This window comes from Magnolia sinica, chromosome 1 (genome assembly GCF_029962835.1).
Source record: "Magnolia sinica isolate HGM2019 chromosome 1, MsV1, whole genome shotgun sequence".
In the NCBI taxonomy this organism is placed as follows: Eukaryota; Viridiplantae; Streptophyta; class Magnoliopsida; order Magnoliales; family Magnoliaceae; genus Magnolia; species Magnolia sinica.
In genome coordinates, this window is record NC_080573.1 from 14,352,958 (window position 1) to 14,366,985 (window position 14,028).

The 14,028-nt window shown below is 40.6% G+C and overlaps 1 protein-coding gene across 1 annotated transcript; it reads left to right on the forward strand.

The window, feature by feature from the left end:
• The first annotated feature begins 329 nt into the window (after positions 1-329).
• On the forward strand, positions 330-13,156 carry LOC131244082 (uncharacterized). Its single transcript, XM_058243743.1, has 3 exons — positions 330-423; positions 10,079-11,447; positions 13,098-13,156. The coding sequence occupies exons 2-3, from the start codon at positions 10,682-10,684 to the stop codon at positions 13,154-13,156; spliced, it is 825 nt and encodes a 274-aa protein (XP_058099726.1). The 5' UTR covers positions 330-423; positions 10,079-10,681.
• Positions 13,157-14,028: the final 872 nt, after the last annotated feature.

Consider the following 14,028-nt stretch of genomic DNA (forward strand, 5'->3'; position numbering starts at 1 on the left):
TCATGTCCTTAGATGAACTAAAAAACACGAATGTACGGAGTAGATTTCTCACAAACATCACAGTGGGACCACCCAGGTTTCGAGCGCAGGAACTTACGTGGAATCTGGATCCTTACTATTGCTCGGGTGGTAGACTCTCGGGAGTTTCAACACGCCGTCAAGCGTTCGAGTGTCCAAAGGTGGTGAAAATCCACTAGCGTGAGTGTGTGGGGTGTGTGTGCGTGTGTAATTTAGACAAAAAAGAAAGGAACTTATGTGAAAGGCTTTCGCGGGAAAACCGCGTCGAGCGCTTCGCGCCCGTAATATAAACTTGCAGCTAAAGACTCGTAGGAAAACGGAAAGAGAGACATATCAGAGAGAAAGAGAAGGGAAAACGAAAGAGAAAGGGAGGAAGAGAAGGAAAAGACGGAGAACGCTGAGAAGGTTTGTTTTTATTTTGTTTTATTTTTAGTTTTATTTTTAGGTTTTCACTGGACCTGCCCTCTTCGAAAGAGTTGGAAGAGAAAAGGGTAAATCCATTCTCTTCTTATCCTCCCTCAGTTTCTTTAACTTATCATTGATTGTGACTTGTTCGTTTTGAGTTTTCTGAATTCATGGAAACTTCTCTCTCTCTCTCTCTCTCTCTCTCTCTCTATATATATACACGGCTTGGGTGGGCCCCACCGTGGTGCCAATGTGAAATCCACCCCAACCATCAGATGCATCCCAATGTTAGAGCCAGAGCCCCAAAATCAGTTCCATATGCGATTCAAGTGGACAGTACTATTGAATAAAGTGTACAGGCAAAGCTCATCCTTCAAACTGTTTTCCTTGGTGTGGTCCTCCTGAATCGCTGGTGAGCCTGAATTTTGGAACACTGGCCTAAGTTTTAGGGTTGCATCTAATGGTTGGAGTGGATTTTATATAATCATCACGGTGGGCCCTGAAACAATCAAAGGGTGGATATCTCACTCCCAACTATTTCCCTTTATGTGTCCCACCTGAATCACAGGTCAGCCGGAATTTTTTTTAATATATTTTTTTGGCTCTAAGCCTAACATGGGATTAGACATATAATGGGTAGAGTGGATCTCACATATACATCAGTGGGCCATTAAAAAAATATAAAGGGTGGGTGTCTATCTCCAATTCTTCATAGGAAAAAGAGATATCTTTAGTTCTTTATGTCCCATTTGTTGGACCACAAGCTATAGACCACCCATACGATTACTTCCAAAGTATCAAGTGCATGTGACACCCTGCCCTTCCAAAAAAATTGGCCTTAGCACAAGGATCGCCCAATACAACAGTCAGTCCTATCTACAAATTAAGTGGGCCACACCATATAAAACATCTTCCAAACACTAGTAAATAGTGAAACACAAGTGTGGTCCACTCAATGAGTAGATGTTGCAAAGTTTTCCAAGACGTGATGCTCGTAATGGAGTGAACCCATTAGATGGGTTGGATGTCTCATGTATACACATGAAAGTTTGGAAGTTATCTATTGGTTGGACCTTAACCTTAATTCAACCCGTTGGACATAAGACTAGAGTTGGACAGGAGCCGAACTGAGTCGAGCTTGGTACAATTCGTCTTGATTCGGCCAACTAGCTTCCTCAGCTCGGCTCGGTCATCGAGCCATAGTAGCTAGTTCGGCTCAATTTGGTCAGCAATCAAGCTAGCTCAAGCCAAGTATATATACATATATAAAGTTATAAATTGAGCCTAATAGAACCGAATTGAGTTTGAGCTAGCTTCAAGCCTAGTCGAGTTGAGCTTGGGCCAGCTCAAGCTCAGCTTGAAATTTTTTCTAACTAAAGAAATAATTGAGCTCGGCCTGAACCCAACTTTTGAGTTAAGCAAGCTAATCGAGCTAGCTCGGTTTATGTCCAGCTCTACGTAAGACTCTCCTTATTGGATGCCTATCCTTGATTTTTGACTAAGCTCATCATGATGTGTATGTGATATCCTTCCTAACCATTAGATGTGTAATCCCATGTTACACCCGGAGCTAAAAAAAAAATAAGGCTAACAAGTGATTCAGGTGGGCCACAACACTAATAGAACCAGTTGGAAGAGAGCATCCACCCTTGATTTTTATAGGGCCCATCATGATAATTATATGTAATCCATTGCAACCATTAGATGCCATGCCAAAAATTAGGCCAGATGCCTGAAATGAAGGCCCATTTGTGATTTATGTGGGCCACACCAAGGAAAGCAATTTGGAAGGTGAGCTTTGCTCCATACATTGTTTACAATCATATGGTTCACCTTAATCATGGATGGGCCTGATTTTTGGGCCATGGGGGTGACACACCTAATGAACGGGGTGGATTTGACATTAGCACCACAGTGGAGCCCACTTAAACCGTTAGCTCTCAAAAGCGACGTGAAACAACTCTTATATTTATTTACACTAATTACTCCCTAATTTCTAAGCTAGTTGGACGTCCAATTAATTGTGTGTGAGCATTTCTCATACATTTGCATGCATCTATAGATATACCTAACCTACACGGGGTAATTGTCGTGGGTGTGCTCTCCATCGACTAGAGTATCTAGTTTGTAGGTGATTGCCTGCATCCATAGGGAATAGTCTTGCCTCAAATGGTGTGAGGATACCATGACGTCATAAAAATAAATAAATATATATGACAATCGAGAAGAGCTGAAGCTTTTCTGTCATTGAGACAACCCAAAGCGGTTGAATGTATAGAGATTACAATCATCTATACAAGAAAATATAATGAAATCAGAAATCGGAATCCTCTACATATGGAAACTAATTATACAAGGTAAGTGAGCCTATCTAACATCCCCCCTCAAACTAATGCTGGTCCTCGATAAGTAATAGTTTGCCAACTAGAAATGAGTTACGTGCAGAAGTGAGGGACTTGGTGAGAATGTCTGTAATCTGATCATGGGATGCAACATGTGGAAGAGAAATGAGCCCAAACTGAAATTTCTCACGGATAAAGTGACAGTCAACTTCAATATGCTTTGTCCGTTCATGAAAAACCAGGTTAGAGGCAATCTGAATGGCACTTAAATTATCAACATGGAGCGAAGTAGGATTCTGCAAAGGAACACCCAAGTCAGAAAGAAGTCCACATAACCAGACAAGCTCACCACACGCAGCGAACATCGCCCGATACTCGGCTTCTGTGCTTGATTTGGAAACAGTGGCCTGCTTCTTACACTTCCAAGAGATGAGAGAAGTGCCGAGAAAAACATAGTAGCCAGTGGTAGATCGTCGTGTGAGAGCGCAACCAACCCAATCAGCATCCGAATAAGCACGAAGATCCAGAGTCGCCGTGGATGAGAAGAATAAAGATCGATCTAGGGTTCCACGTAAGTACCGTAGGATGCGCAACACCGCAGTCATATGAAGAGTCCGAAGAGCAGAAACAAACTGACTGACGACTTGAACAGCGTAGGCAATATCAGAGCGAGTCATAGTTAAGTATACTAAACTCCCAACCAAACGGCGGTATAAGTCAGGCTGTGTGAGCAGATCACCATCATCATGGCCATATTGAATGTTAAGTTCTAAGGGAGTCTGAATTGTCTTTTGATCCATCAATGATGCTAGGGCAAGAAGATCCTTGGTATATTTATGCTGTCTGACCAGGATCCCACGTTTACAACGTGAAATTTCAAGCCCAAGAAAGTAAGTGAGATGGCCGAGATCCTTCATCTTGAAGGAGGATTGCAGAACTTTCTTTAAAGCCGAGATGCCAGTAGCATCACTACCAGTCAGAAGTAGGTCATCAAAATAGACGAGGATAATGACAATTTCGCGAGCAGTGGTGTGCAAAAATAAGGATGGGTCATGACCATTTTGAGTAAAGCCGACACCTGTAACAACATTGTTAAAGCGTTGGAACCATGCCCGAGGTGCCTGTTTGAGGCCGCACAGGACTTTCTTTAGGCGACATACCTTATGTCAGGGATTGAGGAACCAGGAGGAGGTTTCAAATATACTGTTTCTTGGAGGTCTCCATGAAGAAAAGTATTTTTCACATCCATCTGAGAAAGTGGCCAAGAGTGAACGAACGATATTGCCATACGAGTACGAACAATTTTCATCTTGGCCACGGGAGCGAATGTCTCATCATAATCAATTTCGTATTCCTATTTGTATCCCTAAGTGACAAGTCGAGCCTTGTATCTATCCATTGATCCATCAGACTTGAGTTTGACAGAATAAATCCATTTGCTACCAATTAGCTGTTGGTCAGTAGGTCGAGTAACAATGTCTCATGTATGATTATCATCCAATGCCGCAAGTTCTTCTGTCATAACTTTCTTCTAACAATCATGAGTGGCTGCCTGAGAGTATGAAGTAGGAAAAGAAATAGTATCCAGAGTAGCATTCATGGCAGACATAAAGCATATCAAGCGATCAGGCGCTCGATGTACACGATCGGAACGACGTATGGAGGTAGGTTCAGGATCTGCAACAGGTACAGTGGGTTCGGGTTGAGTAATAGGTGGCAGATCTGTACGTGGTCGACGTGAGTAAACCTGCAATGGACGAGGGAGAGTACTCGAGGCAAAAGGAATATCAGGAAAGGTGGTTAGACCAGGAGATTTTGGGGCGTGCGCAGGAGGAAGATCTGAATGAAAGGCAATATGTTCAAGAAAAACAACATGTCGTGAAACCCGAACACGACGTGCGACCGGATCATAACATCGAAAACCCTTCTGAGTTTCTCCAAATCCCAAGTACATACATTTGATCGATTTTGGAGATAGTTTATTACGCTCACCTGAAGTCAAGTGAACATAACGGACACAACCAAAAACATGAAATGTGGAATATGTAGGAGGTGAACCATTGAGAACAAAGTATGGAGATTTACTGTTCAGAACATTGGTTGGCATCCGGTTAATCAAGTAGACTGAATGTAACATTGCTTCCGCCCAGAAAGAACGAGGAACACTCATAGCTGTCATCAGGGTGTTGGCGGTTTCAACAATATGACGATTTTTTCGTTCAGTCACCCCGTTCTGTTGTGGAGTATCAGAACAGGTGGTCTGATGAATAATCCCATGACTCTGAAGAAATGTACGAAAATCGGTTGAGAGATATTCCCCCCTGAGTTAGAGCGAAGAGTTTGTACTGGAACCCGAAATTGAGTCTTCACCATAGAGTGAAATATCTTGAATTTTTCAAAAACCTGTGACTTTGAGTGCAGAAAGTAAATCCAAGTGTAACGTGTGAAATCATCAATGAATATAACATAGTAACGTAAACCAAAGAGAGACATAATAGGTGAAGGGCCCCAAACATCTGTATGCACTAGTTCAAACATAGAAGATGATTTTGTAATACTTAAAGGAAAAGGAATACACTTACTTTTTGAAAGACAACAAGATGAGCAAGAATAATCCAAATCATTTTTATTTAGAGAAACATTCCCTAACATGCCAGAAAAAAATAACTGAATTAACTGATCGAAATGTGGATGACCCAAGCGAAAATGCCACAGTTTTCATAATTTATTTACCGAACAAATATCTGATGAAGATGGAGAAAAGAAACAACGAGCTGGAGTGACAGATCGATCAAAGTCCAGCACGTACAAATGACCATGACGCCTACCCATCCCAAGTACCTTCCCCGTTGCCAGATCTTGCACAAAACAACAGTTGGGAAGAAATATGACTAATTAGTTATTAGCTGTGAGTTGACCAACTGAAATTAAATTAGAGGAGAGGTTAGGAACATGAAACACATCATGAAGGGTGAACTGGCGATGAGCAGATGGAGAGAAAGTCAATGATTCAACGGACTGAATAGGTAATCTAGTGCCATCCGCAGTAGAAATAGCCTGATTTCCGGTGTATGGACGAATATCACGAAGATGGGATACAGCACCAGTCATATGATTTGAAGCACCCGAATCGAAGAACCATGTATAAGATGAGGATATACCTGACATCCCGGCCGCAGAAAGAGCCTAAACGATTTGCTGGATCATCGCAGGAGTCAACAGTGATAAAAGACCTTCAGCAGAAACAATAGATGCAGAATGACTAACAGACGGATCGGAAGAATAGTGGTAGCAGTAGTAGAAAGAGCACGACCATGGCCACGACCACGACCACCATGTCCACGGCCAAAAGAAGATACATAGGCATGTGTACGGCAGTCCTGATCATGACCAGTCCGTCGACAATAAGCGCACCATTCTTTGTATTGGGCAACAACATGTCTCACCTTGTTGCAGCCGCGACAAGTCAGAGAAGTAGAACCACGTGTAGTAGTGGACACAACAAGCACCATATCAGATGATCCTGGAGTTGAGGAAGGAAGAGAAAGAACTTTCAGTCATTGTTAAATCATTAATAACCGAATTCAAGGAAGGAGGAGGACTACAGTTCAAGAGAGCAGCCCGATAATGCTCAAATTCTGGACGCAGCTTCATAAGAAATTGTCTTACTTGCACACTTAAAGTCATGAGGAAATGTTGGATCCATCATAGCCATCTCCATCCAAATAGTGACAATTTTCGAGTAAAATGATTGAATACTGTCATCACCCTGAGTAAGTTTAACGATATCCTGTTCCAAGTGGTATAACCGGGCCACATTACTCTGTTGATAAATTGTCTAGAGATGCTCTCACATTGCCTTAGTAGTGCGATGAGTTGTGAGGCCAACAGCAATGGAATGATCAACTGAATCAAGAATCCAGGTAATAATTCGTCCATTGTTCATTTCCCAATCAGCTAATTTCTCGGCATCGGTGGAAGTGGGGATAGTAACAGATCTATCAATTAGTTCCCACAAACCACGACCCTTAAAGAAGTTCTGAAAATGGATGGCCCATAGAGAATAGTTGATGCCATCAAAACTAAAATGTGGGGCCTCTTGACGTGATTAATTCTTGTCCATTGAGCTGAAGTATTATAAAGCACCTAAGGAGTTGCAATAGAATAAAGTTTTAGATGTACCGCACAACAACAGCAACAGCAACAGGTTCTTTATCTAGATCTGATCTGGATTTGGATCTGAATCTGGTCCTGGATCTGGAGCGAGATGCTCAGAGGGGCACTAGAGCGGATCGAATTTGGATCTGGAGCGAGATGATCAAAGGGGTGCTGGAGCAGATCGGACCTGGATCTGGATCGGGATGATGCAGATGCACAGATGGGTCGAGCAGAGACACCGGGCGACGCAGATGAACAGAACCAGATGCACAGATGCAGTGGGATCGAGCAAAGGGACCGGACGATTCAGAGGGTAGAGGGGTCGGACGAGCAGAGGGGTCGTCGGACGACGCAGTAGGGGCGGCCGGATGACGTAGGAGTGGTCGGACGACCAGGCACAGTGGCCGGACGTAGCAGGGATGGCCGGACAACACAGCAGGGGCGGTTGGACAACGTAGGGACGGTCAGACGCAGCAGGGATGGGGGCCGGACGATGCAGAGGCGGTTTCGGATCAGTGTTGCTCTGATACCATGACAACCGAGAGGAGCTAAAGCTTTTCTGTCATTGAGACAACCCAAAGGGGTTGAATATATAGAGATTACAATCTCTATACAAGGAAAATAATGAAATCGAAAATCGGAATCCTCAACATATGGAAACTAACTATACATGGTAAGTGAGACTGTCTAACAATATAAACATACCTATAGATGTGTATGTACCTATGATGTAATTACCCCACATCCCACAAGTGTGTACAAGAAAATGCCTACTTTACCTTTTTAGCTCGTCCCTACTTTTCTTTCAAATATCTACATTAGGAAATATCTCTACTCTCCTTTACTTTGCTCTATATTAGGAAATATCTATACTTTCATTTTCTTTTAAATCTCTACATTAGGAAATTTTCTTTTTTTCTTTCATATCTTTATATTGGGAAAGAGTAATCTTAGTTTTTTCTTATTTAAGTACTTTTCTATTTAGGTAGTTTTCTATTTTTCAAATCTTGGATTGGTAGGAATTCTAGTTTTAGATTTTGTAGATTTTATTGCAAATTGTAAGGACTTATTATAAATAAGGCTTATGCCTGTGGAATAAAACAGTTGAATGACATTCTCTTTCATGAAAATTCTATTGTTTCTCTATGGTAGTTGTTGAAGATGGAAAGTGATCTCTAGTTTAAGGCTTGAGGACTATATGGAATAAGACAGTTGAATGATATTCTCTTTTATGAAAATTCTATTGTTTCTCTACGGTAGTTGTTGTAATGTGTAACGGTTGCCACCATTACCTTTAGGGCCCCGCAGTGGCCATTACAGCACACCATGAAGTGGTGTAATGTTTTAGATGTTGTGTATCCACCTTCGTAGACATTCAGTCCATGTGGCTGGTATACAAAGGCCTATAAAAAGATGTATGAAGGAGTATTGTTCAAATCAAATTCTTGTTGGTATTAAATGCCTAATTTATTCTAAATTCATTTTTTCTTAATTTTTTTAGAATTAGACTTGTTTAAATTACAATTTCTTTCATGTGTAGAATTCACGTCCTTTTTTTATATTAAACCATTTTATCTTATTTAAAATCCATCAGCTTCTCTGATTTATTTCTAATGTTTTTTTTTTCTCTTTTTTTTTTAAAAAAAAAAAATCTTTTAAATCTATTTTTAAGGTTTTGAACGTGGTGCATGGCTTGGCCAGTTCACTGAAATTTATTTTATAGGCAAGAAGAATTACTCCCAAGAGAAATAAATGAATTCCAAAGATCCTGGGCAAATCCAAATAAAGTTTTCCCATGCATTCATTACAGAACATTTCTAGGTCCCAATACACCAAATGCCAAATAGTTGCTAAGAAGCACAAGCTAGAAAACACAAAGCTAATTAATCAATATTTTTATTGATATCTACTTTGGTGGTGAATTGTGTCCACTTTGCTAAACATAACCATTTTTCAGATGGTGGAAAACTGACATTTTGGGAGAACATGTGAGGTGATACACAGCAAATGTGATATTATACACGTGGCATAGAAGTAACTGAAATTAAACCACTCAAATTGTGACCCATACCTTAGGTGGACTAAAATTGTACTAAAATCAAACCACTCAAACAGTCAACCAGTGGACATTTAATCCACCGTTCTGATTTTGGCTATTTTTATTTCTTCCATCTTTTCATTTCTTTGGAGCAAAGTAGGTGTCCAAATTTTATGAGAGCCAATGAGCATTAGAGTCTTTTATATATATATATATATATATATATATATATATATATATATATATATATATATATATATATATATATATATATATATATATATATATATATATATATATATATATAATTTAATCCTTCACAAAAGGAAAAATAATTAGGAGCATTACAGGCTCTAATACCACTTTGATGCAAGAAATTACCACTTTGATGCAGGACAATTAACCATTTGCTCTAAAAACTCAAATTAATAGAATATGACGAATTAATCCCTTCATCTCATAAACCGGGCCCCACAGCACATGGGTTAGGACCTTGGCCGAGCCCGCTTTGGGGGCCCCACATCACATAGGTACCACCTCACACAAACCACCCCTCTCATATGGGCTGCCCACCCCGAGTGTCCCCCACCCCAATATGCTACCCCACTAGAACCCGGTGTGAAAATACCAACCTGCATTGAGCCTTTTTATTTTTATTTTTTATTATAAAAGTAAAAATTATTATCAGACCTTTAAAATCAACTATCCGTCAACCCCACCCCCCAAAAAAAAGCGCTCCAATTAAAAGGTCTTAGCCACCAATGTTGTTTCGTAAGTTGAATTGGATGGATGCTCTCTTTTTCAGGTGCCTTTATATTTGAAATCAGCAAATTGATTGGTTACGATTGTCCTATCATAGGTGGTGAGCGCACTTGAACTGACTACGACTCTGTATCCTTAGGCTGTCGTTAGTGTGCGTCCCAAAAGTCTCGTGACTTTTGGCTTATAAATATATCTTAATAAAATCATCTTATTGGGAGTTTATTTTATGTTCCTCTATTTTCTTTTGATACATCTTAAGTCCTAACCAAAATGTAATTCTCCTTTATGTGTAAAACACACTTATAAAGTTCGAAACTTCCCCAAACGTTCTCTTTTTTATATCTTCTTTATACAGATTCGTGTGATAATAGAAATGTGTGAGAAACAATTCGAGCCTGAAGAAGGAAGGTGGTCGACCATGTTAGAAGATGTTTTGGGGTTGATCCTGAATCGCTTACCTTACATGGACCATCTCCGTTTCAGTGTCGTCTGCAAATCTTGGAGCTTGGTGGCAGCAATGAAATTATATCACCCTACCCACCAGATTCCGTGGCTGATGATCCCTGGTGAAGAAGAGAGTGAATCCTGTGGTTTCTATAGCCTCTCTGACAAAAAGGTTCGAACTCTCAACTTACCTGAGTTTCGTGGGATGCGGTGTGCTGGATCCTTTAATGGGTGGCTGGTAACCCTTGACGAGAGAGCTGACATTAGTTTGTGGAATCCCTTCTCAAGAGCCCGAATCCAACTTCCACCACTGACGACACTTCCATGTGTGTGGAATGTTGTCCATGATTCGGAAGCAGGCACAACCTAATATATCATTTCATCACATACAGATGACGAGAATGGTGAATATCCATTTACGGTTCCAGCGAAACAAATTCGGGATACCTTTATATGGAAGGCGGTTTTGTCTACCCGGCCTGCTTTGACTGGCGATTGCAGTGATTGTGTAGTCATGATAATCTTTGGTGACAGATATGAACTGGCATTTTGTAAGGTGGGAGACAAGTCATGGACTGCTTTGGAAGGACCATGTTGTCCCATTGATGACACCATATTTTATAAGGATCAATTCTATGTAGTGGGTGAACCTGGAGGTACTGTAGCTTGGGATGTTTCCGGCCCTTCTCCAATGGTAACAGAAATTGCACACTTGGGAAAGTGGATTCATACAAAGAAGTACCTGGTAGAGTTAAGAGGGGATTTGTTGCTAGTTGTTAGGCGCTGGCACTCACCACCTGATAATCGTTATGTAGATGATCTGTTGCCTGATGATTGTAATGTAGATGATTTGCCACAACCTGATGATTGTTATGTAGATGATCTGCCGCAACTTGATGATTGTAATGTATATGATCCGCCGGAACCTGATGATTATTATGTATATGATCTGCCACCGGTAACAACAGCGAGATTCAAAGTTTTCAAGCTCGACTGGAACACAAGAAGATGGAACCAAGTAAAATGCATAGGTGATTATGTTTTGTTCTTGGGTGGTAACCAATCCATGTCGCTCTCAGCCCGTGACTTCTCAGAGTGTAAAGGGAATCATATCGATTTCTGTGATGACGATTGGGAGATGTTTGTTGAGTGTAAAGCTTGGGGAAATGATTTGGGGATATACAACATAAAACGTGGAAGCTTCGACCGATTTTATGATAAAGATTCTCAAATAATTATGCACCCACCTATTTGGGTTACACCCAGTGTTTTAAATAGCGGTAGTATGATGCGTAGCGCTTGGCCCTCTATAGCGTATAGCATAAATACATAGCGTATAGCGTAAGCTACACGATACTTCTATTTTTTAATTTAAAAATAGGATAAATATAATAAATAGTGAAAAAAAAGGAAAAAAATATTAATGCAGGGGCATTTTCACACTGGGCTCGAGTGGGGTCGCTGTGGAATGCAGGGGCACACTCGGGGTGGGTGACCCATGTGATTTGGGGCCCACGGGGGAGGTCTCATGTTCGAGACTCCTCACCAGAGGTGATTAATACGCATTTCACACCAGCCTCGAGTGCGGTAGCCCGTGGGATGTGGGGACACACTTGGGGTGGGCGGCCCATGTAATTTGAAGCCCACGAAGGGGGTTCGACCGAGGTCCTAAACCCATAAGATGTGGGGCCTGGGCTATGAGATAAAAAGATTAATTCGTCATATTCTAACAGTTCGAGCTTTTAGAGCGAGTGGTTAATTGTCCTGCATCAAATATAAAAATGCCTAAAACATGATTCATTTTATCAATTATAAGCATGTTCAAAAAATTTATTAGTTATCATTTATCAAAAGTCAATCCACATATATAAGTCAAATCAAATAATTGTCACATCAATAACTTTCTAAGCAAACCACTTTAATTAATAATATGGTCTTTGAGGCTATGCATCGATTACCGTCAACTTAATAAGGCGACTATCAAGAACAAGTACCCGCTGCCAAGGATAAATGATTTATTCGATCAGTTGAAAGGAGCTAAATAATTTTCAAAGATAGACTTACGGTCTGGATATCATCAGTTGAGGATTAGAGATGAAGATATACCCAAGACTGCCTTTAGGACTTGGTACGACCATTATGAATTTCTAATGATGCCTTTCGGACTAACGAACGCTCCGGCAGTATTTATGGACCTCATGAACAGAGTCTTCAAACCATATTTAGACTGATTCGTGATAGTGTTCATAGATGATATTTTAATTTACTCCAAGACGCAAGAGGATCATGGTGAACACCTTCGCATAGCTCTTCAAACTCTAAAGGACAATCAGTTGTATATCAAAGCTTCAAAATGTGACTTTTGGAAGGATGAAGTAAAATTTTTGGGGCGCGTAGTATTGAAAAAAGGAGTGTCAGTAGATCCATCGAAAGACGAAGCAATGTTAAATTGGGAGTAGCCCACCAATGTGACAGAAGTGCGCAGTTTTCTCGGACTAGCTGGTTATTATAGAAGGTTCATTGAGGGATTCTCTAAGTTAGAAAGGCCATTAACTAACTTGACCAAGAAGGGCACTTCTTTTAAATGGAATGAAAATTGCAAGCAGGCTTTCTCTGAATTGAGGAAGCAATTAACGGAAGCCCTAGTACTTTCATTACCAACAGAAGGGGAAAGATTTGTAGTATATACTAATGTATCTTATCAAGGGTTGAGATGCGTGCTGATGCAAAGTGGTAAAGCAATAGCATTCGCGTCAAGGCAGCTGAAAGCTCATGAGCAGAATTATCTCACTCACGACTTAGAGCTTGCAGCTGTAGTGTTTACCTTAAAATTTTAGAGGCATTATCTTTATGGTGAGCAGTTTGAACTGTACTTGGATCATAAGAGCTTAAAGTATCTTTTTGATCAAAAAGACTTAAATATGTGGCAGATGAGATGGATGAAATTCTTGAAAGATTATCATTTCGACATCTGCTATCATCCAAGTAAGGCGAATGTCGTAGCAGATGATAGCAAATTTTGAAGTACAGGCCTTTAAGCTCTTATGATCCGAGTACAATTCAAACGCGTTAAGCAAGAAGACGCGCAAGCTAGTGGTGAGCTTAATGATTAAAGAATGAGAGATGCTTGATATAGTTAAAGATTTTGAAGTTAGACTTCGTATCGATGAACCTCTGGCTTATATCAGTAATTTAGTGGTGCAGCCCACTCTGGTAAGTAATTTCTTAATTATCCATTTAGATTAACCCTTTAATTCTTAAATTGGGATATAGTTATTTAAGATTTTCTTTTCTAGGTGCAACGAATAATAGAAGCGCAGAAGAATGATGCATGGCTACAAGAGAAAATAATAGAAGAAGCGGGAAAGGACAACTCGGAGTGGCGAGTAAGCTCTGATTGTGGGGTTAGATTTCAAGGGAGGTTATGTGTTCCAAACATATCTGAATTGAAGCAACAAGTCTTAGATGAGGCGTACTACACAAAATTCACCATCCACCCAAGAGAAACCAAGATGTACCGTGATGTACGACGTCAATATTGGTGGAGTAATATGAAGAGGGAGATAACCAACTACGTTGCAAGGTGTCTTACTTGTCAGCAGGTTAAAGCAGAACATCAGAAGCCGTCGGAACTTTTGCAACCGTTACAAGTCACAGAGTGGAAGTGGGAGCACATATTGATGGACTTTATTGTCGGACTACCGAAAATAAGCTGTCATCATGATGCGATATGGGTGATCGTGGATCGGCTAACAAAGTCAGCACACTTTCTTCCTATACGTATTTCTTCATCTCTAGATGACTTAAGCAAGCAGTATATCAAGGAGATTGTTAGGCTTCATGGCATTCTTGTGTCCATTG